Source organism: Eretmochelys imbricata, chromosome 10 (genome assembly GCF_965152235.1).
Source record: "Eretmochelys imbricata isolate rEreImb1 chromosome 10, rEreImb1.hap1, whole genome shotgun sequence".
In the NCBI taxonomy this organism is placed as follows: domain Eukaryota; kingdom Metazoa; phylum Chordata; order Testudines; family Cheloniidae; genus Eretmochelys; species Eretmochelys imbricata.
In genome coordinates this window covers 33,279,512-33,307,142 of record NC_135581.1, presented here as the reverse complement: position 1 = coordinate 33,307,142, position 27,631 = coordinate 33,279,512, and the positions used below count along the sequence as shown (strand labels likewise).

Sequence of the window (27,631 nt, the reverse complement as noted above, 5' to 3'; positions counted from 1 at the left end):
TTATACCAGAGGTTAGCTTATGTTGACATGAGATTGAACAGGATACTGGTCTAGATGAACCTCAGGCAATTCTTATGCTCCTTTGTGGAAATATTCATGAGTCCTCTGTACCGAGTTGGAACCTTTTAGACAGTAGGGGCTATGTGCATACTTCCTCACAGGTCCAAACAATCAGTTCGAAGATTATATAAGGTGCTACAAACTCAGCCCCCTCCGTTCCTGTTCAGCTGCTACAGTGGCAAGTCTTAAAACCATTGGCTGTACTCTTTTTTTTTCCTTACCCTGCAATGCCTTCTCTTTTTCTAGTTGTTTTAGGTTTTTACTACATTATTTTTAAAGTTACAGTTTAGACAATGTATAGTGAGTTCCACTGTTCTAAGTGGTGCCTACCATCCTGATGGAGTTGGTTGCAATCTGTGGAGACTTAAAAAAAGCAACTGGTTTTGTATTGGCTTTGGTTAGTTCTGTTCTCAGGCAGTGTTGTTAGACTGTTCTTCCTAAAGAAGAAGTCAAGGTTCAAGAGGAGCACCTCTTGGGTTTCAAAATACCCATTTCTGGAGTTCCTCTTGCTCAGCACTGACACATTAGAGCAGTTTTGGCTCCTGCAGTATTAATGGGCTTAATATCAGCTCTGTCTACTAGAAGGATATTCCTCTGTCATGTCCTATCCCAGTGAGGCAATTGTAATTGATGGGGTGGAAACTTACTGTCTCATAATAGCATCTGAAAAGGAAGAAGCAGGCAGGGCAATTAGTTGCTGGGGATATTATCTGAGAAGCTTCTAAAGAGGTTACTTGCTCTTGAGTGACTTAACTGGAATATTTTCACAAATAGAACCATAGGCTTAGAAGGGACTGCAAGGGTCCTCTAGTCTAATCTGCTACCAAGATGCAGGATTTGTTACGTCTAAATATTGGGTGAGCCTAGCATCTCCTCTCTTGAGGTGGCCCAGTTCCTACAGGCATAGCACTGGGTGTTGGGCCCTTCCAGAATGTGCCTTAGTTGACACTGAGTGGAGCAAGACAGATCCCACCCTGCAAAAAAACCCCACAGAACAGTAAAGCCTAGTTTCACATCAAGAATACGTTGGCATAACCTTTTTAGCCCTTGTAGTGTCAAGAGCTTTATGCTGTATTAAGATGCTGAACTGAGTGGATTTTTCTTTATTTTTAGGACTACGACCTTTGCATTAACTGCTACAACACTAAGAGCCACGATCACAAGATGGTTAAATGGGGCCTGGGTCTGGATGATGAGAGCAACAGCCAAGGAGAGCAACAGTCAAAGAGCCCCCAGGAATCGCGTCGACTAAGCATCCAGCGCTGCATCCAGTCCCTGGTCCATGCCTGTCAGTGCCGCAACGCAAACTGCTCATTACCATCCTGCCAGAAAATGAAACGGGTTGTTCAGCATACCAAGGGCTGCAAGCGCAAGACAAACGGTGGCTGTCCTGTGTGCAAACAGCTAATTGCGCTTTGCTGCTACCATGCCAAACACTGCCAAGAGAACAAATGCCCTGTGCCATTCTGTCTCAATATTAAACACAAGCTTCGGCAGCAGCAGATTCAGCACCGCCTCCAACAAGCTCAGTTAATGCGCCGAAGGATGGCTACCATGAACACCCGAAACGTGCCTCAGCAAAGTTTGCCTTCTCCTACCTCAGCAACGCCTGGTACTCCCACGCAGCAGCCAAGTACGCCACAAACACCGCAGCCGCCTCCTCAGCCCCAGCCCTCCCCTGTAAGTATGTCACCAGCTGGCTTCCCCAGTGCAACAAGGACTCAACCCCCTACTACTGTTCCAACAGGAAAACCTACAAACCAGGTGGCGGCACCTACACCTCCTGCCCAGCCTCCCCCAGCTGCTGTGGAAGCAGCTCGGCAGATTGAGAGAGAAGCTGCCCAGCAGCAGCAGCAGCAACTCTACAGGGTCAACCCCCTAAACAATGGTTTACCCCCTGGCCGTCCAGGAATAGTAAACCCAGCAGTGGGTTCAGTGAACCAGATGCAGCAGGTTGGCATGAATGTACCCCGGCCCAGCCCCGTAAGTGGTCCAGTAATGTCCAACATGCAACCTGGACAATGGCAATCGACTCCAATGCCACCGCAGCAAACAATGCAGCCGGGAATGCCGAGACCTGTTATGCCAATGCCGCCACAGCAAACTGTAGCTGGGCCAAGAATGCCAGGGGTGCAGCAGCCACCACGCAGCATTGCACCGAATGCACTTCAGGACTTATTGCGGACCCTGAAATCACCCAGCTCTCCACAGCAGCAACAGCAGGTTCTTAATATCCTCAAATCCAACCCTCAGCTTATGGCAGCTTTTATAAAGCAGAGAACAGCCAAATATGTGGCAAACCAGCCTGGGATGCAGCCACAAGCAGGCATACAGCCTCAGCCTGGGATGCAGCAGCAAGGTATGCACACCCAGCCTAGCCTGCAGACCCTAAGTGCAATGCAAGCAGGAGGCCAGAGACAGAGTGTTCCTCCTCAGCAGCAGGGAATCGGTGGCATGAATCCCCAGGGGCAAGCGATAAACATTATGAACCCTGGACACAGTCCTGGCATGGCAAACATGAGTCCACAGTATAGAGAGATATTGAGGCGGCAATTACTGCAGCAGCAGCAGCAGCAGCAGCAACAGCAAGGAGGTGCTGGCATGGCAGGAGGGATGGCAGGGCATAATCAGTTTCAGCAGCCTCAAGGACCTGGAGGTTATCCTCAAGCCATGCAACAGCAACGAATGCAGCAGCATATATCAATACCGGGGGGGTCCATGGGACAGATGGCTCAGATGGGCCAGCTGAATCAGATGGGCCAACCTGGCCTGGGGACAGATGGCACCTCCAACATTCAGCAAGCACTGCAGCAAAGGATTCTGCAACAGCAACAGATAAAACAGCAGCTAGGGTCCCCAGGCCAGCCTAATCCCATGAGCCCCCAGCAACATATGCTCTCAGGACAACCACAGGCATCTCATCTCCCCGGCCAGCAGATTGCCACATCCCTCAGCAACCAGGTGCGATCTCCAGCACCTGTTCAGTCTCCCCGGCCCCAATCCCAACCACCACATTCCAGCCCATCACCAAGGATACAGCCCCAACCGTCACCTCATCATGTCTCTCCCCAGACTGGTTCCCCCCACCCGGGACTTGCAGTTACTATGGCTAGCTCCATGGATCAGGGACACTTGGGCAACCCAGAACAGAGTGCAATGCTTCCACAGTTAAACACCCCTAACAGGAGTGCATTGTCTAACGAATTGTCTTTGGTTGGTGATACAACAGGAGACACACTAGAAAAATTTGTGGAGGGTTTGTAGCATTATGGGAGCATCACTTTTTTTCCTTTCATGTTCTTGGACGTTTTGTACTGAGAATTCAGACATCTAGGTTGTTTTGAATCCTAGATGGAACTGCTACTTCCTACACATGGAAGAATGAATTGCTGTTTAAAAAAACAATACAAAGAATATATTTTTTTGTTAAAGCCAGGCGGTTAAAATATCTGGTCTCTTTTTTTTGTGGGTTTTTTGTTTTTGTTTTTTTGGGGTTTTTATTTTTTTTGTTCCTGTTGACTCATACCTTTTTTTAATGGGAAAACAAGTTCATTATATTCATATTTTTATTTGTATTTTCAAGACTTTAAACATTTGTGTTTAGAAGAGAAGAAAAATAATATTCAGAAACTGTTTCCTGAAAAATGCAACATTATAATGTATCCCGATAACTTTGACATGTTGCGGGAAGATTTTTTTCTATAGTGAACTCTGCAGGCATTTGAAGTATTACCCCTGGAAAAAATAGGAATTGACTCTTGCACACACAAACATTGGCTAATGCCAAAATCCTTGTCTTGCAGATGTAGAAATTGTTGCTTTGTTTCTCTGATAAAACTGGTTTTAGATGGAAAAAAATAGGGATGATCACTCTTAGACCATGCTGATTTCAGTAGAGAAGAAACATTCTTTTCTTTCATTCTTTCTTCTATGTGAAACTTGAAATGAGGAAAGCAATTCTAGTGTAAATCATGCAAGCTCTATAATTACTATAAATAAGAAAATCCACGAAGATTCAATCACTGTATAGAATGGTAAAAAAACAAAAAAAACCTCATTTCTTACTTATATATCATATTGTTAAATAAACTGTGTGCAACAGACAAAAAGGGTGGTCCTTCTTGAATTCATGTACATGGTATTAACACTTAGTGTTTGGGGTTTTTTGTTATGAAAATGCTGTTTTCAACATTGTATTTGGACTATGCATGTCTTTTTTCCATTGTATATAAAGTATTGCTTAAAATTGATATAAATTACTGAAGTTTTTAACATGTATTCTGTTCTTTAAAATCCATGTAAGAATGTTTAAGGTTTTTATTTATTTATATATTTTTTGGATCATGTTCTTTGTAAGACATGGCTATGAATATTCACTCATTACACAGAAGCAGCCAGTGGCATTGATAGGCAAGGCACGATAAAAGGAATACTGTCAGTAGCATGTCTGTTTTACCACACCCTTTATCGATTGTTTCTTTTGGGGAAGGGGAGAGGAAGATAATCTGTTTCCCATAGATTTAATACTTACAGGCATTCATCCCAAAGGGTTAACTGGAATAAATTATTAATAGCCGTTGCTTTTTTAAAATGCATTGAATTTAGAGAAGGATCACCATTGGGAGAGAGAGAGTACTGAGTTAATTCTAGGCTAATTTATTTAGTCTATAGCAAAAGATGAACATAATATAAACCTATTGACTTTAACACTATTTTTCTGCTGTTAACTCCAAGTCTAGATTTGAGGGTTTTCTGTGGAATAAAAATAACTAATCATGTACGTGTTCCATCTAATATCCTGTCGTCATGCCCTGATGTTCATGGGCACACTCCACCACCCAATAAATTACTTCATTTATGAATTGAAAACTGAGGAAAGTCTCCAGGTTTAGGATATGAAAGTTAAATCCACCGTTAGCCTAGGATTACAACACCTTACATTTTAGTCATGTGGCTTATGTGAACTTCAAAGGGGATTTGCAGCAAATCCAGAAGAATACCCCCTAACCCACGGTCTGACGTTGCTCTGGTTGGGAGCACCTGGCTTGCTTGGCTTTTTACATGAAGTTAGCACTTCCTCCAGTATTACATTTTTTTTTTTTAATTGGGACAGTGTTTTAAGGAAAAAAAGCAAATGTATTAACTTCTGGAAGTGGAAGAACTTTTTGCCCCATACTGTGAAAATAGTAGTGCACCACAGCACTGCGTAATCTTTTTTAAACTGTAGAGGGTCTCTGCTTAACGTCTTCTGCAAATCTAAACTATTGTACCAACATCACCATCTTTGGACTCACCTTCCCGTGCAACTGTCTTCAGCAATCAAGATGTCAAAATTCTGGGCTGGGGTGAGGTCACTGAACACTAACCCAGAGCTTGTCCAAAGGAAATTGTTGTAAAAAGGATGGAAAGCCCTGATGCTGTGTCTCATGCTGTATACATAAAAGGAGAAAAATACTATATTTGTGATCAAAAAGAAGAAACTTGAAATGTGCTGGTGTTTCTAATAAAAGCTGGTAAAACTGCTTGGATTGAAGGATGGTTCCAATTGGCTAGTGCCCATTAGCATCAGCTGAGTCTGAACTAAGGTTTAGCTGACTACTGAGTTCCGCTAGTGTGTGTGTGTATATACATATATAAATTTTTATTTTAAAAATTCATTAGCACTATTTCGAAAGCCGCATAAGCGAAACCCTGAGGGAGATGGGGCTGCTTTCATCTTACAGTTCAGCTGGCTTCCAGCTGTGGAAAGCGTGCAAGAAAGTCCTGATAGAAAACAGAAACGTAATTAAGTTCTGATATCCCTGTTGAGAGAGTGCTGCTAATACCGTACGTATGGGGTGGGGGTGGGAGGGAGAGTCTAGAATGCGCACTGTCACTGTTCTTGATCTCATGTGCTTTGCAACCATGCTGAATGCGATGGCACATAATTTCTCTGTCATGTTCAAATAAATTCAGAAATTAGATGTGGTTCTTAGTGTTTCTTAGAGAGAGCCTTCGGAGTGCTTTAGATAAAAGGGTGAATTTTACGGGTGTGGGAACAGGTGCTGTCCCACTTTGACAGTGGCAGAGCTAGGAATAGATCCTAGATCATAAGGTACCAGCTGCTTTGCTATACACTATTCACTTTAGAGAGCTTTGATTGCAAGTGAATAAGAGAGTCAGTATAGGCTTCCTCGAGCTTATTTTGACATGAAGTTCAGCATAAATTTAGTTCTGGAATGTTTTTCAGTTTTGTCAAGCCCTGGATTTGAATGTGCTGCAGAGTTTTGTGCTGGCAATAAACAATTGCATTGTAGAAGCCTTGAGAAATCTAGGGCATGGGAGGCAGGTTTGAGTCTTTTGGCACTGAGATGGTTAGGTCTTTTAGCTCCAAAGAAGGGATGTATCTTTCTTCCCTGTCACAGACAGGAATTGCTTAATTATTTTTGAGGGAAAGGGGCCTTTAATTCTGAATCGCCTCTTGCAACTGCTTGGTCCACTTGCCTCCCTCTCTCCACCATGCCATCTATCAAGGATGGATAGTCACATGTGCTGTGTGTTTCAGCTAAAGTCAGCAGAGAAATAGCAACGTTAACAGTTAAGATGTCATCATTATGATTGAGTCAACATCCGAGGTGAATGAGAGCATCTCTCATCCCTTGCAAATACACTGTTTCAAACTGTTTACACATTCAAGATTGCTCTGCACTAGTTCATGTTCGCTTTGTTTTGGAAGGTTTTCTTGGCAATCTGAAGGGCTAGAAATGTTCTTTTAATGGGAGCTGCAACTGATTCTGCACCATAGCTTCCTGTGTGTGGTCTGATGCAGCCCTGCAGCATGCAATCCATCCTCTGGTAGGAAGTAAGGAAGTTCTAATTTAGTAGTGAGATTCAATTCTGCCTTCCCCTTCCCTGAAATGTACTAATAGCAATGTTAGTTTGAGGGCAGTACACTCAAATGATCAAACTGGAGCTGTAGTACCAAAATCAAGAGAGTATAAAATACACAGAGCTGGAAACAGCCACTGGAGTGGAGGGCTGTACTCTGTCTGATGTGACTTGTGTACATTATGTTCATGATCATGTGCTAGAGATAATCAAGATGGATATGATAAGGGAAGGTACTCGAGGGGAGAAAAAATCTGTACGTGATAGAAAACAAGAACTTGGAATGCAGTGCTGTAGAATCATAGCTCATAGATACTGTTCTGGGATGGTTTAGAGATGAAGCAGGTAGTGATGACTACAGTAGCTTGCCCAGGCATTTCTATTCTAAAAGGAAGTCTTCAGTTTGTTTTTAACTTTCCCGAATTTTCATCTTGCTTGAAATTTTTGATGCACTTGCTTTCCATTAGGAATCCCTTTATTTTTCTGCAAGCTTCACCCAGAACTCTTGAGCCATTCCCAAACATTGGCAGTCTGGAAACAAGTAGTTCTACAAACGTTTTGCAATTGCTCTCTGAACCGCTGATGAATGCTTGAAATCTGGCCGAGCTGTGGTCCTTAGGCCACACAAACATGCTTTCCGTGGGCTTGGTAAAGAGTTGGGTTTGATTTACCCGAGTTATAAGTGTTTAAAAATGTGCACAGGCACTGCTTTCGTCCAACAGAGTACGTGACCAGTCACTGCTCCATTGGCCCTGTCCACGCAGAGTGTGTAAATTGAGTGGACATTTCTGCTCCGCGGACGTCTCCGTAGTCCGTTCGCATTACACCCCTGTACATAAGAAAGTTAAGGAGGTCAGGTTTAATGCATACAGGCTTATGCACTGTAATCTGTGAAACTGCATATTTGATAAAAGTTATCTGCTCAAGAGTCCTTTCCACATAGTATAGAATGAATGTCTGAAATGGTGCAAAGGCCTAGACCTCCTTCATTTCATGGACTGTCTATCTGGTGCTTTACAGCTGTATATGATGGCATTTTTCTTAACAAAATAAAGGCTAGGAAATCCCTTATAAAAATCATTATAGTCAAAGAATATAAAGGTTGCAAAGTGAAGGAGGCAGAAGTTAAGAAATTCCAAATTTATTTCCCATTAAGTCTGCCCCTTGTGCACGTGAATAGTGTCATCTTTAATTACACTATCCTACTTTTCCCCTTACAATCCTTTCTTCATTCTGTGTGCAAGTTAGTATTCAGTGAGGCAACTGTTCAATATTTATCTTTATTCATATTGTTAATTCAGTGACTTTATGGTTCATCCACCACACACCTTCCACACTCAGCCCTGAATGGGCTTTTTTTGTTTTTCCCTTCAGTTGCTTTCTGTAATGCTCTGCATTGTTGTGTATCAGCCCCCTACAGCTATTAATGATTTATCCTCACTGTCAGGTCAGGAATTAAGTGACTTTCCCAGTGCCGTGAAGGGAAAATCTGGTTGAGGTCACAGTAGAAACCACTGTTTCATGAACCTCAGTCCAGTGGATGAAGCACAAGACAAGCCTCATTCAATAAACACCAACTTCTGGAAGTGAGTGAGGCATTGGTGCTCTGGATCTGACCCTTTTCACTACACAACCCTGACTGATAGACGCAGCAAGTGACAGACAAGGGCACCTGCAGAAAAAACTGTAATTAAACACAATCTCCGGCATGTGCTCAAAGGAGCAGGGCTAAGGTTTCATGGGCACCACCAGTGTTGGGGTTTCCTAACCTTTGCTTGCTTCACTTTACAATTCTGTTCTTTAAATGGGGGATGAGGTTAATGGAATATAGAAAGTTTCACATAAAAGTAGGGAAGTTGTGGTGCTGCTCTGTATGGGCTTGGTGCCCGTGCAATGGAAGCAGCTCCTGTCCCTGTAGAGTAAGCATATTTAAACATTCAAAAAAGGACATTAAACAGAGTCACAGGGTCTGACACGGAGAGGGACCCGCTTAATATGCAGTCTGGAAAGGTGATGCAAGTGGCAGGCTGGGGCAGAAGATCTCATGGGGTGAAGTTATTCAAGTTAGATGCAAGTGACAAAGCATGGAAGGAATGAAGAGATGGCCACACAAGCCTTAACAGTGAGACCAGCATACTAGCTGGGAAGGAATGGGAGGTTCTTCTCATGGGCTGTGCTCACCACTTAATCTGGGGGGGTGGTAATGAAAAATAACCCTTGTCCTGCCGAGCAAAGGAAGGCCACTCTGTGACCCAAGGCCTACCCACCCCTCTTGCAGCGTCAATGCACTGGATTGTTTAGAAGTTTCATTACGTTATGGTTTTGGCCTTTGTTCCACAAAAAGCGCTGTACTTTGCTTTACAGAAATTACCACCCTGTCTAGGGGAAATCTTCCTATCCCAGTGCTGGAAAACTGCCCTAGCAGTGTGACTGGATTCCCCCAGACCTGGAGGAGATGTTGGCTGCCATAGTGATAGCACAGCTAGTTATTTGCTATGCTCTCCATGTAGAGAACCTGGCACAAGCAGGAGGGTGACACAGCTGGACCAGGCTGGATTCTGTTAATCCCAGGCTGTTCTAATGAACCCCAGGCAGCAAGCTACAAACTGGCAGAAGCAGCCGCCATGGCCTCCACTTCAACTGCACCAAACGGAGCACGAGCACAGCCCATAATCCTTGTACCTAGTGCATGAAATGTAACTGAACTCCCTGTGGTTGCAAAGTTCCTGATGATTTGTAAAGAGAAAGGAAAGAACTAGCTGTTTAAGCACAGAATCATAGAAATGTAGGGCTGGAAGGGACCTAAAGAGATCATCTTGTCCAGCTCCATGTGCTGAAACAGGATCAAGTAAACCTGGACCATCCCCAATAATTCTTTGTCCAACCTGTTCTTAAAACTTTTAGTGATGGGATTCCACAACCTCTCTTCCTATTCCACCACTTAATTATCCTCCTGGTTTCCTAGGATCTAACCTAGATCTCCATTGCTGCAGATTAAGCTCATTACTTTTTGTCTTACCTTCAGTGGACATAGAAAGCCACTGATCACCATCCTCCTTATAATAGCCCTTAACATGTTTGAAGAGTTTAGCAGCGCGTTCCGCCCCCTCCGCCCCCCCCGTCGTTTTTTCTCAAGACTAAGGGCCAGTCGACACTGAAAATTTACATGGGCATAACTCATTTCTCAGGGATGTGAAAAATCCATATCTCTTTGGGATGCAGCTATCCCAACCGGATTCTTTTGTCAACCTAGCTCCCACCTCTCAGACAGATGGATTAACTGCAGCAATGGAAGACCCCATCCCGTTGCTGTGGTGAGTGTCTACACTAAAGCACTACAGTGGGGCCGTTGCAGCGGTAGCATTTAAAAGGGAGACATCCCCTACGCATGCCCAGGTTTTTTAACCCTTCCTTTTAGGTCATTTAGTTTCTAAGCATTTTATCGTTTTCATTGTTTTTCCCTGGACTCTCACCAGTTTTTCCACATCTTTCTTAAAGTGCGGTGCCCAGAGCCAGACACAGTGCCCAGCTGAGACTTCACCAGGGCCAAGTAGACAATTATACTCCCCGGTCTTACATACGACTCTCCTGTTCATACACCCTAGAATTTTAGCTTTTTTTGCAACTGCATCACAGTACTGATTCATATTTAAATTGTGATCCACTGTAAACCCCAGCCCTAAATCCTTTTCAGCAGTACTACCACCTAGTGAGTTATTCCCTATTTTGTAATTGTGCATTTCATTTTTCCTTCTACGTTTAGTACTTTAGTAAATTTCCTCTTGTTGAGTTCAGGCCAATTTGTTAAGGTGGTTTTGAATTCTAAGCCTGTCCTCCAAAGTGCTTGCAACCACTGTTCCCTCTAAGTTGTGCTCATGCGTGCACGCACACAGATCCCAAACCCTGTGCACATGGCGAAACACATGCACAACAATTTGCACGGAAGAAATTTTTTGCACACCCAGCCTGTCAAAAATTAGAGGGAACATTGCTTGCAACCCCACCAAATTTGGTGTCACCTGCAAATTTTATAAGAGTACTCTCCACTCCCTTATCCAAGACATCAATGAAAATATTTAATAGTACTTGAGCCAGGCTGACTCCTGTGGGATTATTAGATATGGATCCCCCAGTTTTACAGCAAACAATTGATAACTACTCTTTGAATAAGGTGGGTGCAAAACTAGTTGAAAGACGGTAGAGTAATTTCATCCAGACCACATTTCCCTAGTTTGCTTATGAGAATCTCATGTGGGTTTGGGTCAAAAGCCTTACTCAAATCAAGTTATATCACATCCACTGCTTCCTCCATCTACTAGGCTAGTAACCCTGTCAAAGAAGGAAATTCGGTTGGTTTGGCATTATGCTTGACAAATGCATGCTGGCTATTCCTCATAATCCTTTTATCCTCCAGATGCTTACAAACTGATTGTTCAATAATTTGTTCCAGTATCTTTCCAGGTATCAAAGTTAGGCTGACTGGTCTATAATTCCTCAGGTCCTTGGTGTTCACCTTTTTAAAGACAGACACTGTGTTTGCCCTGCTCCAGTCTTCCGGGACCTCACCCCTTGTCCATGAGTTTTCAGATATATTTATAAAGGGCTTGTTTCCTGGTCATCTCTTTCTGGAATGACCAGGTGCATTTGCAAGCTGTTTAGATGATACTAATTATGGATGGTCAGGGGAATGTTTCTTGGTTTCATCTAAACACAGTGAGTACTTTATGATAGGGCAGTGGTTTTCAAGCTGTGGTTCGCAGACTCCTGGGCGGGTCTAAGATTTCCAAAGGGGTCTGCACCTCCATTTGAAAATTGTTAGTGGTCTGCAAATGAAGAAAAGATTGAAAACCACTGTGATAGGGACACAGGCAGGGGGGAACTGTGCAAAATACCAACAGAGGTGGGTTTTGTTTTTATTAATTAAATCTGAAAACCCAATAAACCCCACCCAGCTAGAAACAATAGAGCAGGTCTAGTGCCATTGCATTAAGAAAGATGTCAGGCTAGCTGAGCAATCTGATTAGGTGTAGAGTTTTAGATTCTCTAATTTGAATTATAAAACTGCAAGACACATACACATCCTAGCTGTTTTTAATAAAATCAACAATGGCTAGATAATCCCAAAGTGGCAAGGAAATACCTGGTAGAGCAAAATTTACAAGAGATTAATTTTTCATATCAATTATTCAGCAGTGAACAAGCAAGTAATTATTAATTGTGACATCAATTCCTCTTTCTAGGAACCAGCCTGTAACCATAAAGACCAGAAAAACTCTTACTTATCAAAGGGATGGGAGTGCTCCAGTGGTAAGTCACTCAGCCTCTGAGGGGAAAATGAGTTTGTGTGTGTATAGAAAAATGTGTGGAAAATTGCAGATAGTGAAGTGAAATACACAGTAAAGGAGGCCAAGATGCACTAACCTTAAGGCAAAAGCCTGGTGCTTTCCACTGCCTGTATATAAAGAAGAGGAGATCCTCAGCGAATGGTTCATTATTTACAGCTGCTCCCTCCTGACTGGGATATCAGGATTCAGGGCTAATCTAAGTGGGAATCTCTGGCTCCATTGATGTTCTCAGTGGAATGTTAGAGGTCAGGCATTCTACAGTGGAAACACGGGGCTGGGTACTCAGCCACACCAGGGGTGTGGGATCGGGCACCCCTTCTGAGAAAGGGGAGGAACAGGAACTGGCTGGAGACAATGTCCACAGCAGAAACCTGGCTGCTTACTTTGAAACCTCTCCAAATGAACTTATGATCTTTGTCCAGTTTCAAGGGGATAGATGTGAGGATGTAGGGAGCCAGAGTGGCTCCCCTCCAAACCAGAGGGTAAAGAGCCACCCTCTGAGCCTGAGTGGGCGGGGCCAGGCCAAGGTTCCGCCAATCCCCGGAAGGGGAAGGGTGGGACAGGAAGTACAAAGGGCGGGGCCCTCTGCCCAGTGAGGAGAGCACCAGGGAGGGAGATGGACACAGGCTGCTCCCTCGTGATCCTGCTGCTGACCCAGGCAAAGCCCTGGGCAAGGAGGAGCCTGACCGGGGGGAAGGCCTGTGGCAACCAGGGCTGCTGGCCGCTGAACACCCAGAGGACCTGGAGGGGCCTGACTGCAGCCCGGGCCAGCGTGAGTCCGATACCGAGGGTGGAGCGGGACTGGCCCACAGCGGAATACCCGGAGGAACCGGAGCTGCCCGCAGCGGATTACCCGGAGGAGATGGAGGGACCGGAGCGACCCGCCTGAGAGAGACGGGGTAGGAAGTAGCCCAGGGGCCCAACTACACCGTGGGGTGGGTGTGTTTGGTCAGCGGGTGCGGATTGCCCCGCTGACCCAGCGGCGAGACCTTCGCCTCCCGCCACTGTCAGGACCCTGGGCTGGAACGCAGTGGAGTTGGGTGGGCCTGCCTTCCCCCACCCCGGCGCTCCCCTGCCGGAGGGGCGCGCGCCTGACTCTTGCCGGCGCTCCCCTCCCGCTAATTCCCCAACGCCTGGGAGGTGGGGCCAAGGCCTGCCACGGAGACCATTGCTCTCCATCGCCCCTAGGGGCTCGGAGGACCGACCGACGCCTGTCACAGAGGACAAAGGGTTGTCATAAAAATCACCACCACAACTGTCATTAACTGGCTAATGAGAAACTAAGGGCAACTTCCATCATGATGCCAAAATTGTATGGACCACGTAGACTGAACCCCTGCGAGAGAGCTCCTCTGGGTCACAGTATAGGTAAATCACTGAGCTGATTTAGGGGAAACCTACAATGTCTGTTCTAGGACTTAATAAAGGCCTTGGGTCTTGGAGTCTGTCAGTCAGGCACCTTCCACTGTGGGCTCCACCTCTCTCACGTAGGTCAGATAGGCTGCCACCTTTCAGTAGCACTAAATTAACTTTTAAAAAATGGGGACAAATCCAACGCACAAACTTTATGGTTGGCACCAGACAAGTACTATCAAAATCATCAGCAAGAATTACTGTATCACCACTGATCCGTATTAACACTTCAGTGGTCCATTTCTGCATGAGGGACATTCATATTTCTCAGAGCTTTGGAGTTGGGTTACAAACAGTTGCACAATCCTGTCTCCGCGTCGTCCCCCGCCCACCACCACCACCACACATACACACCAGGTCATAATGGGAACTTGGCATTCTTTGCAACAGTCCACAACCTCATTAGCTTCTACTTAAGGCTCCATTTAGACTAGTGACAAGCAGTGCAATGAAGCCTAGTAGTGCCTGTTTGTCTCTAAAAAGTTGTGTTATTCATTATTTCTATTGTAGGTGTAGCTAGAGATCCCAACCAAGATCAGAGACCCATTGGGCTAGGTGCTTATACACACAGCCCCTACCTCAGAGAACTTTCACTCTAAACAAACAAGATAGATAAAGGGTGGGGCCGAGAGGTGAAGGCACTCAGCCAAGGTCACACAGCAGCTTAGTGGCAGACACAGAACTAGAAGCCTGATCTCCTGATTCCCAATCCAATGCCTGTTCACAAGACCAGGTTTGGTTTTTGATGTAAACCAGGAATCTCACCTTCTTGTGTCACCTGAAGACTGCAGTGTATCTTAACCAACTTTATAGCATTTAAATCAGTGAGTAAAGATTTAATTGAAAATGCTCAAATTTTGCTTATTTATTGTTTTAAAATGGCATATTTAAGAAAAAAGTCTGTGATATATTAACATTTTCATCTCTCTTTTGCTAACAAACATCTGGTTTGCTGTTGCAGGCTGTGACAATGTCCATGAAACCCAATTTCTTCAAATGTAATCTAAAGCAAGAAGGGACCATGATCATTCCTATGATCATCTAGTCTGACTTCCTGCATAACAAAGGCTCCAGGAGTTCCTTGAATGTAGTCCTGTTTGAACCAGAACAGATTTTTTTTTAAATCCAATCCTGATTTTAAAATTGCCAGTGATGCAGAATTCACCTACACCAAGTTATTCCAATAATTAATTACCTTAGCTGTTAAAAGAAAACAAAACAACAACCACCTGTGGCTTTCATCCCTCATAGGTTTCCTTTTCTGTGTTTATTGAACAAGTTCCTGAGCTTTCTCTCTGGAAGTTCAGATCTTGCCCTCCCTTCCCTGTGTTCCCAATCCATCACAATCTACAGGCAGGCTCCCTTCAGTGTTCCACTCCTCCGAACTCACTGCAAGCCCTACCCCTGCCAAGCTCTTTCAGGATCACTCTCTCTCTTGTGGTTCTTCCCCTTTATCTCAGGGCCCCACACAAGCCTTCTACCCAGCAGGGTATCCCAGCTCTGGCTAATTCCATCACAACCTTCTTTGCACCAGCTCCTGCTGCTCACTCTTGATTCTCTACTACAAAGAGAATGGCTGTATAGTTCTTTCCAGCAACCCCCTTCTGCTCCAGACTTCTTCTCTTTATAGCAACCAACCTCCTCTGCAGCTGGGCTTCATCTTTAATTGGGCCTGGCCCACTTTCCAGGTGCCTTGATTGAGCTCACCTGCTCCTGTAAACCGTCCAGTTCTGGTGTCCACGGTTCAAGATGTGGAGAAATTGCAGACTAATCAGAGCAGAGTCATGAGAGTGACTAAAGGAATGGAAAACATGCCTATAGTGAGAGACTCAAGCAACACAATCTATTTAGCTTAACAAAGAGAAGGTGAAGGGATGACTTGATCACAGTCTAGCTATACCTACATGGGGAACAACAATATAATAGCGGGCTCTTCAGTTTAGCAGACAAAGATATGGTATGTGCCAATGACTGGAAGCTGAAGCTGGACAAATTCAGACAGAAAATAAGCTCGTTTGAGGAGGACAGAAGTTGGGTTAAGGTTGTGCTTTTGGATTGTGACTTATTGGGGGATCCTGGGTTAGTAAGTCAGTCTCAGCCCCAAGAAAAGGTTAACTTGGAGTGGCTGTGGGAGGGGCTTGCCGACAAGCTATGGTAGGAAGAAGTCCAGGGAGACAGCAGCAAGGTAGCTGATAGAGCAGACCTTGGCTCCTGGTTATAGGGTCCCTGGACTAGAACCCAATGAAATGGAAGGGCCTGGGTTCCCTACCAGTTACTGGGGCAGGTGGTGCTAGGTCTCTCATATAAGGGGATAATGACTTTTGAGAGCCCTCACATAAGAGTGGGTAAAGACCATGGGGCTCAGCGTTGGGGCAAAGACCAGATGTAAAGATTGAGATTATTATTTGTTGGATTTACTATCATCCCCCACCCCCTGAAGGGGTGAAACTAAAACGTGATCTGGCCAGCGGACTGAGTCACAAGAAGAGACAGACCACCCCAGGACTGGAGCAACCATCGGCCAGAGGCTCTAGAGAGAAAAGAGCTGCTATGCCACACCCAGCCCCGGGGGACCATGCCTGCGGTGAGTGCACCCTTCTACACCTCTCTACTCCTCCTCCACATTCCCCTATGTATGCATCCAAGGATTGCATTCGCCCTTGTGGCCCCAGTGTTGCACAGGCGCTCATGTTCAGCTGATTATCCACTGGAAACCCCAAGTTTCTTTCAGAGACACTGCTTCCCTAGACAGTCCCCCACCGTGTAAGTATGGCCATACGTACAAGAGCAGCCAGGAATTCAAGGATGGGGAAGCAAATACAAGCCAGGCAGGCTGCACTGGGTGGTGTGTCAGTTTCTCTCTGAAGGACCAGGAGGCAAGCCTACCCTGACTCAGACACAGGGCTGGATTCAGGGGCAAGCAACCACCTGGAGTGCCAGGCTTGAGGGGGTGCCAGGCTTGGGGTGCTGTTTTTGCTGTTAGCGACAAAAGGGAAAATAGAATGTTTGAAATAAAATGTTTCAGGTATTCCATATGTGGATTCATTTTTCATTAACCTCCTAGAATGTTCTGGACCTTTGTGGAATCTCAAGGAACCTTCCAGACTTTCTGAGAACTACATTTTCCTTGAACCTCCTAGAATGTAGTCAGCTATGTCCTTGCAGGTGTATTGCGGGGGGGGGGGGGGAGGAGGAAGCGGGAGGGAGCGAGAGAATGGCCAGCTGTGATATTGTGAATCTTGTTTTATTGTGTAAGGGGGAGGAGGGGATCCCGAAGATGCTCCTACCCTGTGGTGCTATTTGGCCTAGGTCTGGCCCTGCTCAGAGACTTGGGTTTGGACTGTGTGTCTGGGAGCCCTGAACCAAGGTCCTGATGAACTGTTTGTTGCAATGATTCCTGTCCTAAAACCTGATGAAAAAGGAGACATATTTTGCACACACCTCTTGGCTCCTCCTTGCCCTAAAGGGCAGCTAAAGTGAATCTGCTGCTGCTCCTCCAGGGGAAATTAAATAGACCACCCGGTGCTCCCCCTTCAGGCAGAGGGAGAGAGTTGGGGGATCACGCCCCTTCTCCCTCCCTGGCTTCCTACACCCATCGTTCCTCAGCAGCAGGGGGAGGGATCCCTGTACAGGGAGCTGCTCCCCCATCACATGCAAGACATGCAATCACAAGGCTCAACACCCTTGGTGTGGTGAGCACACTGCAGTCTTCCTATCTCTCATCTACCCAGCAACAAGCTTGTCTCCCTTTTTCGTCAGACCCATTCATCTGGGTTACACCCGTATCAGCAAACTCCATTTTACATTTCCTGACAGATTGTCCAGAAGCCAAATCATCCACATTTCAGCTTCCAAGGGTACAAGAGTGTGTTTGAATCAAAGCAGGCCACTGATGTGTCTGACAGGTTTCAGAGTAGCAGCCGTGTTAGTCTGTATCCGCAAAAAGAAAAGGAGTACTTGTGGCACCTTAGAGACTAACAAATTTATTTGAGCATAAGCTTTCGTGAGCTACAGCTGATGAGGTGAGCTGTAGCTCACAAAAGCTTATGCTCAAATAAATTTGTTAGTCTCTAAGGTGCCACAAGTCATCCTTTTCTTTTTGATGTGTCGATGTTGCTCGACCACCAAGTGATTCTCAATCACAGCCCACCTACCCCTTTGCTTCCGCCTTTAGCCATATCTTTCCTGAGGCACAGATCCTTTGCTGGTTTAAACTGTCCTAGCTCTATTGACTTCAATGGAGCGAAGATGATTTATACCATTTGAAGATCTGCACTGAGTATCCACCATAACTTCTAAGTCTACTTCTTCAGGGCATCCTTAAAGCTCAGTGCCTCCAGCAAACACAGAGACTGTTCTTGGTGATGTGTATTAGCTGCATTTCATGTCATCCTGCTGCCAAATTCCTGGCAGAGCGAAATTCATCCCTTGCATAACTTGGTTGATTTCAGTGAAGTTACATTAGACAAAATTGCCCCAACTGTGTGCAAATCCTTGTGGAGACTCACACATTTTTTTAATCGACTGTAACAACTGTGCTTCATGAGCAGATTACAGACTCACTGTCCACTTCTGCCCCACCCTCATTAAAGAATGCTGCTCCCAATGCCATGATTCTTTCCACCCACCCAGAGGAACAGCTGGGCACAGGTATCGGTCTCCAGGAAATCCCTTGAGAAAGAGGGCCCAGAAACAGCCACATTACTTCACAGGCCGCCATGCTCCCTTGCTTTTCTTCCTCCCCCTGAACAGCATCACGTGAGTTACAGCTCTCACCCCAGCTCTGACCCCCACTCCCTGGTGCCTTCTGCATTACCCACAGCTTTGCTCCTGGATCACTAGATGGCGGCTTTCTGTTGCTCATTATTACCATCACCTGAGCCTCATAACTGGCTCTCAGAAAAGCACAGTGCCCAGTTTAGAGCAGGAGAGACAACTGAACTTCAGTTCACACAAAGCTATGCTCTGGGGCCATAAAAAGCAGATCAGTGATACAGTACAATACCTTTTGTTTGAATAACCAGCATTTCTCAAACTGGGATCTGTGGCCCCTGGAGGTCTGTGAGGGTACTCCAGGGGCCCTGCAGGCCCGCTGATCAACTCCTCCGCTTCCCTCCCAGTGCGTCCTGCACACTGTGGAACAGCTCTTCCCTGGTGTGTGGGATGTGCTGGGAAGGAGTAGAAGGAGTGGGGATGGGGCTCGCTCGAGGAAGGGGGAGGAAAGAGGTGGAGAAGAGGAGGTGCAGGGATAGGGCAGGAAGAGGTAGAGCAGGGGTGGGACCTTGGGGTGGGGGCTGGGGCTGAGCAAGGGGTTTGGGGGGGGGTCCATGAAAAATTTTAAATCAAAATATGGGTCCTCGGGTTGCCAAAGTTTGAGAACTCCTGGAATAAACCGTTCCATATTGAATAATGTTACAAGATGTTAGGGCTGTGGGCTATGGCTCCCATTGTTAAGCAACTACTGGAAAGTTAGAGAGGGGACTGAACAGGACAACAGAAATACTGCCAGAAGCAGTGGATATCTCAGGGGATTGATTGTGGGCTATGGTGACTGGTGGCCTGTATGAAAGAGAGGGGAGAGTCCCAGCCTGCCCCACTTCCACTAAGACTTACCAGCCATCAGTGCTAGTGCGAGCCCATTGGTGGCCCTAAGCAGGAATACCACCCCCCCAACAAATACTAATAATTAATAGGGGGGCCTCTTGAGCTGCTTGGATCCCTAAGCAATTGCTTAATCTTCGTCTGTTTATGCCTAGCACCCGCTCTGCTAGCTGTGGAGGGGGCAAGCCCTTGACGAGCAGTGGCAACAGCTTTATCTAATGGCTCTGGCCGAGCCCAACTCTCCCACACTCAACCACCACAGTAGGAGAGTGGATTATATGAATGGGCACTTACTTAGAATGTTGCTGTAAGGATGGGAAGGGAAGAGTCTGGGGGGTGGGAGGGAGATACTGCCATCTTACTCTCTGAGGATGAGACAGAGCAAGAGAATCTGGCTCCCTCTCCTGGTTGACCCAACAGCGGGAGGCTGGATGGTGACAGGTGACAATAGCTCCCAGGGTGAATTTGAGACACTCATTAGAGAAGGAAGGGCTTGTCTTTTACTAGAGCGGCTGAGGAGTAGGGGAAATATATGTGGTAGGAGATGAGAACCCCATGAATTACAGGGTTATATTCCTCTCCTGTCAGAGGGGAATGGTTTCATAAGAAGGTGGGAAGAGTGTTATGGGAGGATGTGTACACTGAGCAGGTATCTTGTGTGTGGATTCCTTGACGCATGAGAAGTTCATAGGTTTAGGAAAGGTTTAAACAAAGGGAGTTCAAGTTTAGGGTGAGTTGCCTTTTGATGTGGAGGGATTAGCGTTAGCCATTGGATAGAGATTGATAGGGATTTTGCCCTGAAAATGACTTTTGTTGCCTAACTTGGAGTCCTTATTTCGGTGTCCAGCTGCATTGTGTGTGGCTGCGAGGAAAGAACAATGCATGCTGGGGACATCAATACTTGGGGTGGGATGACACTGTCTTCAGGCCTGGTCTTGGCTCAGGTATTGCTCGCTGGGTATTTGGTGCTGCACAAACCAGACTGGGAGATGTTCTCTTTTGCATCTGTTCTTACAAATCTAAATACATAAAATACATAATAAACTGACCATCAGTACAGACAGGACATTTGATGGCAGTTGCAGCAGAGAGATAAAGACTAAATAGGCCCTGGAGAATGACCTTCCCTCTCTAGTGACCTCTCTGGGACAGTGTAGAGGCACAGTATGGCAGGGGGCAATGTGGGAAAGATTTGCATTGCTACTGCTCAACTTGCTCTGTTGATAGAGGACTCAAGGACTGTCAATCTGTCACCTTTCCCCATTGCTAAATTCGCTATGAAATAAAAAACAAAATAGGTGGAAATCTTCAAAGTGACCTTAGGAGAGACAAAAGTGGTGCCTTATGAAAAGAGTGCTTATGAGGGAAGGTTAAGAAAATGCATTTTTTATTTTTTGTGGGGAAGAGGAGGCTTCAGCGTGTTCCTAATGTTTTTTATAATAATGAAATCAATCGATCAAGTTTGGAGATAAACGTTTTTGCCTTTTTACCTTCGTAGGAAGTTTAAAAACACCTTGTAAATAGGAAACTCTGGTAGAAAAACTTCACATTAAGCAAATGGGGAGGTGGGTATGTACATGGGACAGACGAGCAAGGAAGGAGATTGAAGCAAAGAGTCAAATGACTTCAGAAGACATCTGGCAAAGGAAGTGATTGACCGCTATAGAAGGTGGAGCATTCCAACACCCTGGCTATTATGTATTGCTGCAATGACCTTAATGGGTCAATGTAGCCAAGATGTAATTTGGGACAGCCCAGACACACTCTGACCTGCATCGAGGCTGAGCTGATGCCAGCAGTTCAGCTGATGCCAGCCCCTTCAGTGGCTGCATAGGGATTTGCACCATTGCAGAGAAGAATCTGACCCTGGCAGAGAGGGTCATTTTTATTCATGCTATTTACAATTATTTTTTATTTTGTTTTTTGTTTACACCCACTTGACTCAACTGTTTGAATAAACAGCTGGAAGAAAACCTCTTTTGCTAAAAGAAAAGGAGTACTTGTGGCACCTTAGAGACTAACCAATTTATTTGAGCATGGGCTTTCGTGAGCTACAGCTCACTTCATTGGATGCATTTTGCTAAAGATTCATCATCCCTCAACCCTTGAATTAAGTCTGAGGGCCTGATTCTTTGCTGCCTGAAACCTGATTTAGCATTTATACATGTGCAAAATGGGTGTCAAATGCTGCTGCAGGTGTGAGTTGAGAGTTTTCATTTTATACCAAACAGGTGTAAACAAATGGAGAACTGGTGCAAGGCATTGACAATCCAGCCTGGATGGCAGAAAATAAATGTCTGGCTCCCGCAGAAATACTCAGGATTTATGGTGGATTTGACTGAGCATGAAACAAAGAGCAAGAGCTAAAAGCTATGGTTGTGATTGAGTGACTAGAATGTTTTGAAGGAGAATCCTGGCCAAGCCATGTGCCAAATACTTAAGTCTAACAAAAAACAAGGACTCTGGGGCCTCAGCAAGACACCACCTCTATGTCTACCAATAATAAAGAAGTGACTTATAGATGAATAAGAATTGCTGATTAATTATATTTTTGGAAGCAGAGCAAATTTCGGCAATAAAACTGACTCAGAAGGTGTTAATGATTCCACAGAAGCGATTAATGGAACAGTGTTTCAGTCACTGTGGAGATTCAACAGTTATATACTTCATCTTACTAACCCTTCCTTGCCAAAAACTGGGCACTCTAGCCAAGGCAGAGAGCATGCTGCATACTTCAGAGTAAGTAGCAGAACTAAGAAGTAGCCACAGAAATATAATTTTAATACAGAGCTAATGAAAACTGTTTCCTAATGGCAGAATATACATCACTAACAGGTCTGGACATCAGATCAAAATCTATAGCACGTCCTCTCCAAAGCTCTGGATTGCAGATATAAAATCATTTCCTGAAGCACAAGAGGTGCAATTAGAAAAGTGCTGTTAAAAATAGTTCAGGAGGTGAGAGCCAGACAGACCCATCAATAAACGTTCCACAGCTGATAGCTCCTGTTAAACTCAAGAGGGCGTAAGAAAGATGTAAGGGGCCTCTGAATGCAGGAGGAGTGCATTTCTACCATGAATAATGCCAATCTCAGCCCAGCAGGAAGAGTACACGTCCAAGAGAAACCTTTCAAAGTGGGTTTTAGATGCTGATGCAATTTTTGCAGCATCTGAAATACTTGTTAAGAAATTTACATGGCTTCTTCACTCACTGACGCAAAAATACAGCCATTCTGCACACACAGATCCAAGGGCAGAAAATCAGATACAATGGAGGACAGCAGAGAAAGTATGCAGGACAGCATTTTTTTTTTATATGTTGTTTTTCCTTTCAGGTGCAAATAACCCAGCAGGGAAAACATCTGATTTAAGCACCTGGAGATTTCTTAGCCCACATAATCCTGACCTCCAATCTTTTTCTGGGTTCACCACTGAGGCCATTTCACACTCCTCAGAGAAGGACCAGTTCACCTAATGCTAAATGAGAAAGTATGTCTGCCCAGCTGCTACCCCCCAGGCTTGTGCTGCAACTTGTGATACCTTGTGTGTGTGTGTGTATATATAAATAAAATCAGAAATGGGAACATAAAAGATGAAGATTAGTGAACACAGGAATTGGCGTACTGGATCAAACCAGTAGTCTACGCTGTCCAATATCCTGTTTCCCATAGCGGTGAGTACCAAATGCTTTAGAGAGAGGTGTAAATCATGCATAATGGACAATTATACAGTAACATGCCTATGGGAGAAGCAGTTTCCTCATCCCAGGCAGTTAGTGGTTGCCTTATGTCCTGAAGCATGAGTGTTTGTTTCTTATAAATATTAACCCAATATTTTCAAAGTCAACATCTAGACTCTTCAAAATATAACCTGATTTTCAAATGTACTAGGAACCCAGCAGCTCCCTTATATTGCAGTGTCTTCAGGCAGCCTCCAGTAGGTGCAGAAGCAGCAGTCACTAGTCAGGGAGGAAGTCATCTGGCCCCACCCTACTACCAAAGCAGACCAGGTCTCTTCTGCTCTGGAGGAGCCTCGTCTGGACAGGGGATACTCAGCTGACCCCTCAGGCCTTTTCGCTCCATCAATTGGATTGGTGGGTCAGGGGTAGATTGTGGTACTATTCTCCAAAACACCAGCCACTTCTTGCACCAAAACAAAATGTCACTGACTATTTTGTGGAGATCTTCCCTATCATCCCCTTTCTTCTTCCTAATATGCTTTGATTAGCAGTAAAGTAATTAACAAAGTTGACACAATACTAGGCAGTTCACACCTCAGACCCATTTAATAGATTCACACACTCCAAGGCGGGAAGGGACCATTGTGATGATCTACGGCAGGGGTTCCCAAACTTGGTTCATGGCATGTTCAGGGTAAGCCCCTGGTGGGCCGCGAGATGCTTTATTTACCTGAGCGTCCGCAGGTACGGCCGCTCGTGGCTCCCAGTGGCTGTGGTTTCCCATTCCCAGCCAATGGGAGCTGCGGGAAGTGGTGGCCCAGCCCGTGTCGCTTCCCGCAGCTCCCATTGGTTGGGAATGGTGAACCGCGGCCACTGGGAGCCACGAGCAGCCACAGCTGCAGATGTTCAGTTACACAAAGCTTACCCTGAACAAGCTGAGAACCAAGTTTGGGAACCCCTGATCTAGGGTGATTTCCTACATAACATAGGCCATAGAACTTCCCCAACATAACTCCTAGAGTAAATCTTTTAGAAAAACATCCAGTCTTGAATTTTAAAATGATCAGTGATGGCAAATCCACCATGGCATTTGGTAAATTGTTCCAAGGGTTAATTACTCTCACTTTAAAAATGCTTTTAAAGGTTATGGGGTGCCAAGCAGACATGCTCCAGGCGATACTAGCTCTGCAAAGTAAGCAGTTCTGCACCCGCCCTCTTCTGCAGCTGCTGTCACAAAACTCTTTCCCATGCACACTCCCCCTCTCAGACACCATCAACACACTCTTATCAACCTCCTGGCTCCAGTCTATACCTGCGGCATTCCACTCCTCCCCCATCATAGTCCAGCACTGTGGAGTCCCATTACCCACTGCATTCAACACCCATCCCTCTGCGGTTGGGCCCTGCTGAAGTACAGTACCCGCTGCATTGTACTCCAAAGGAGAAGGTTGGATATCATCCCAGGCTGTGCACAAATCTTTAGCCGTCCCAGGACCCCGCCTCCTCTTGGGACCTTCCCTTCCCCCATCCCCCGCACTGCTGATTTTTTTGTTTGTTTGTTTGACTCTCTCCTCTGGTTGATGATTTTTAATAAAAGAATTGTGTGGGTTTGAAAGCAATCCAGATGTTTGAAAGCAATCTCTATTCTATTAATTGAAAGCAAAGAGAGCCCTACAAAGCATGGTCTGCACCAATCACAGTCATCTCCTAGTCTTACAAGCACTTCACTCCTGAGCATAGCAACAAATATTAGTGGCTTTCAGCTTCAAATTTCTGCCTCAAGGTATCTCTGATCCTTATGGCCACATGCTGCGCCCTCTAATAGCCCTGGTCTCTGGCTATTCAAACTCAGCCTCCAGGCGCTGAGCATCTGTGGTCCAGCCTTGAGTGAAGCTTTCACCATTGCCTTCACAAATATTATGGAGTGTACAGCACGTGGCTATAAGCACAGGAATATTGTCCTCGGCCAGGTGCAGCTTCCCATAGAGGCAGCGCCAGCTAGCCTTTAAACGGCCAAAAGCACACTCAAAAGTCATTCTGCGCTTGCTCAGCCTGTTGTTGAACAGCTCCTTGCTGCTGTCAAGTTGCCCCGTGTATGGCTTCATAAGCCACGACATTAAGGGGTAGGCAGGGTCTCCCAGGATCACAATGGGCATTTCAACTTCCCCTATGGTGATCTTCTGGTCCGGGAAGAAAGTCCCTGTTTGCAGCTTCCAGAACAGGCCAGTGTTCCAAAAGATGCATGTGTCATGCACCTTTCCGGACCAGCCTGCATTAATGTCTGTGAAATGCCCATGATGATCCACAAGCGCCTGGAGAACCATTGAGCAATACCCCTTGTGATTAATGTACTTAGTGTCAAGGTGGTCTGGTGCCAGAATTGGAATATGCGTGCCATCTATCACCCCTCCGCAGTTAGGGAAGCCCATTTCATAGAAGATTATGATTGGAAGAGACTCAGGAGGTCAACTAGTCCAACCCCCTGCTCAAGCCATCCACAATGTCACGCATGTTGTCCAGAATCACGGTCCTTTGGAGCAGGATGCAATTAATGGCCCTGCACACTTCCGTCAACACGAGTCCATCGGCAGACTTTCCCACTCTGAACGGGTTAGCAACCAATCAGTAGCAGTCTGGAGTAGCCACCTTCCAAAGTGCAATCGCCATGCGCTTCTTCAACAGCAGGGCAGCTCTCATTCTCATGTCCTTGCGCCACAGGGCTGGGGCGAGCTCATCACACAGTCCCATGAATGTGGCTTTCCTCATCAGAAAGTTCTGCAGCCACTGCTCGTCAGCCCACACATGCATCTAGGATGCACCCATAGAATATCAGGGTTGCATGATTCGATGAACTTATAGGCCATGTATGTGGCTGGATGGTCAGGAGGAAGTCCCGTCTGTGTGTCTAGACAGCTCCAGCTTGGCACTTGTTTTATTAACAATTTCTTTCTCTTCCAAAGCACAGAGCTTTCAGGCATGACTATGAGACTCAGAGACGGTCTCATGGATGGCATCGTGGGAGATGCATTGCTCCCAAAGGAAAGCTTCCAGACCTTGGGTTCTTCTAATCCGTTTAACATCTCCCTGTACACACATGTCAGTGTAGTAAGGACAAGGCTGGCCTGCTTCATTTTTTTAAGGGAGGTGTCTGCGATGACCTCTAGTGATCTCAGTGTGTGAACACTCCAAACATAGAATATCAGGCTTGGAAGGGACCTCAGGAGGTCATCTAGTCCAACCCCCTGCTCAAAGCAGGACCAATCCCCAATTTTTGCCCAGGATCACTAAACAGCCCCCTCAAGGACTGAACTCACAACCTTTGGTTTAGCAGGCCAATGTTCAAACCCCTGAGCTATCCCTCCCCCTTGTTTCCCAAGCCCAAAAGCAGCGTTCTACTGTAGTCAGCACCTCAGTGAATGCCACAAGCAATCTCAGGTCATAGCTACTATGCATGGCAAAATCAATGTCGCACTCAGGACTGGCTCTAGGCACCAGCAAAGTAAACACGTGCTTGGGGCGGCACAATTTCAGGGGCGGCATCATTTTGGCCATCCTTTTTTGCTTGGGGCGGCAGAAAACCTAGAGCCGGCCTGGTCACACTCCTCTTGCCTTTGTAGTTTAAGGAATAACTCCACTGCCAATCGTGAAGTGTTGGTCAGAGCGAGCAGTATACTTGTCCATTCCTGCTGCCCAAAAAGGCAGGGCGCACGGTACACAAAGCGTTGAAAGATGGCGCCAAATGCGGATGGAAGCACAGGGATGGCTGGGATGTGAAGCAATGCATCATGGGGCTTTGGGACTGGACCCAGGATGCCCCATGACTCCCTTCCGTCTTCCCACAACTCTTAGCAGCAGAAGAGGAAGAAATGCTCTGTGGGATAGCTCCCCAGAGCGCACCACTCCGAATACCGCTGCAAGTGCCACAAGTATGAACATGCTATTGTGCAGGCAGCTGACAGTGTGAATACCCAACAGCAGTTTCCCTTCGCATTCTCTGAGTGGTGCTGTAACTCCCGGTGCTGTAACTCTGCCAGTGTAGACATATCCTTATAGATTGTGATCAGGTCACCCCTTAATCTTCTCTTTGTTAAACTAACTAGACTGAGCTCCTCGAGTCTATCACTGTAAGGCAGATTTTCTAATCCTTTACTCATTCTTGTGGCTCTTCTCTGAACCCTCTCCAATTTATCAACCGTCTTCTTGAATTGCGGACACCAGAACTGGACACAGGATTCCAGCAGTGGTTGTACCAGAACCAAATACAGAGGTAAAATAACCTCCTTAATCCTACTTAAGATTCTAGTACAGAGGTGGGCAAATTACGGCCCGTGAGCCACATCTGGCCCGCAGGACCATCCTGCCCGGCCCCTGAGCTCCTGGCCAGGGAGGCTAGTCCCTTGGCCCCTCTCCCCCTCCTCTGCAGCCTCAGCACAACCCGCTGCCAGCGCTCTGGCCCGCCGCTCCTGCCGGGCAGCACAGCAGCATTGTGGCCGGCTCTAGCCGGGCGGCAGGGCTTTGCTGCTCTGAGCAGCATGGCGGGGGGCGGGGGTTGGATAAGGAGCAGGGGGGGTTGGGTAGGCATGGGAATCCCTGGGGGGCTTATCTAGGGGAGGGGGTGTGAATAGGGGTCAGGGCAGTCGGGACAGGGAGAAGGGGGGGTTCGATA

The 27,631-nt window shown here is 46.1% G+C and overlaps 1 protein-coding gene across 1 annotated transcript in view; it reads left to right on the top strand.

Annotated features, from left to right (window-relative positions):
• LOC144270751 (CREB-binding protein) overlaps positions 1-5,584 on the top strand; it is a 190,033-nt gene extending 184,449 nt beyond the window's left edge. The window contains exon 31 of the mRNA XM_077827415.1: positions 1,174-5,584. Within this exon, the coding sequence (XP_077683541.1) occupies positions 1,174-3,324 (2,151 nt within the window). The 3' untranslated portion in view covers positions 3,325-5,584. The remainder of the gene's footprint in view (positions 1-1,173) is intronic.
• Positions 5,585-27,631: the final 22,047 nt, after the last annotated feature.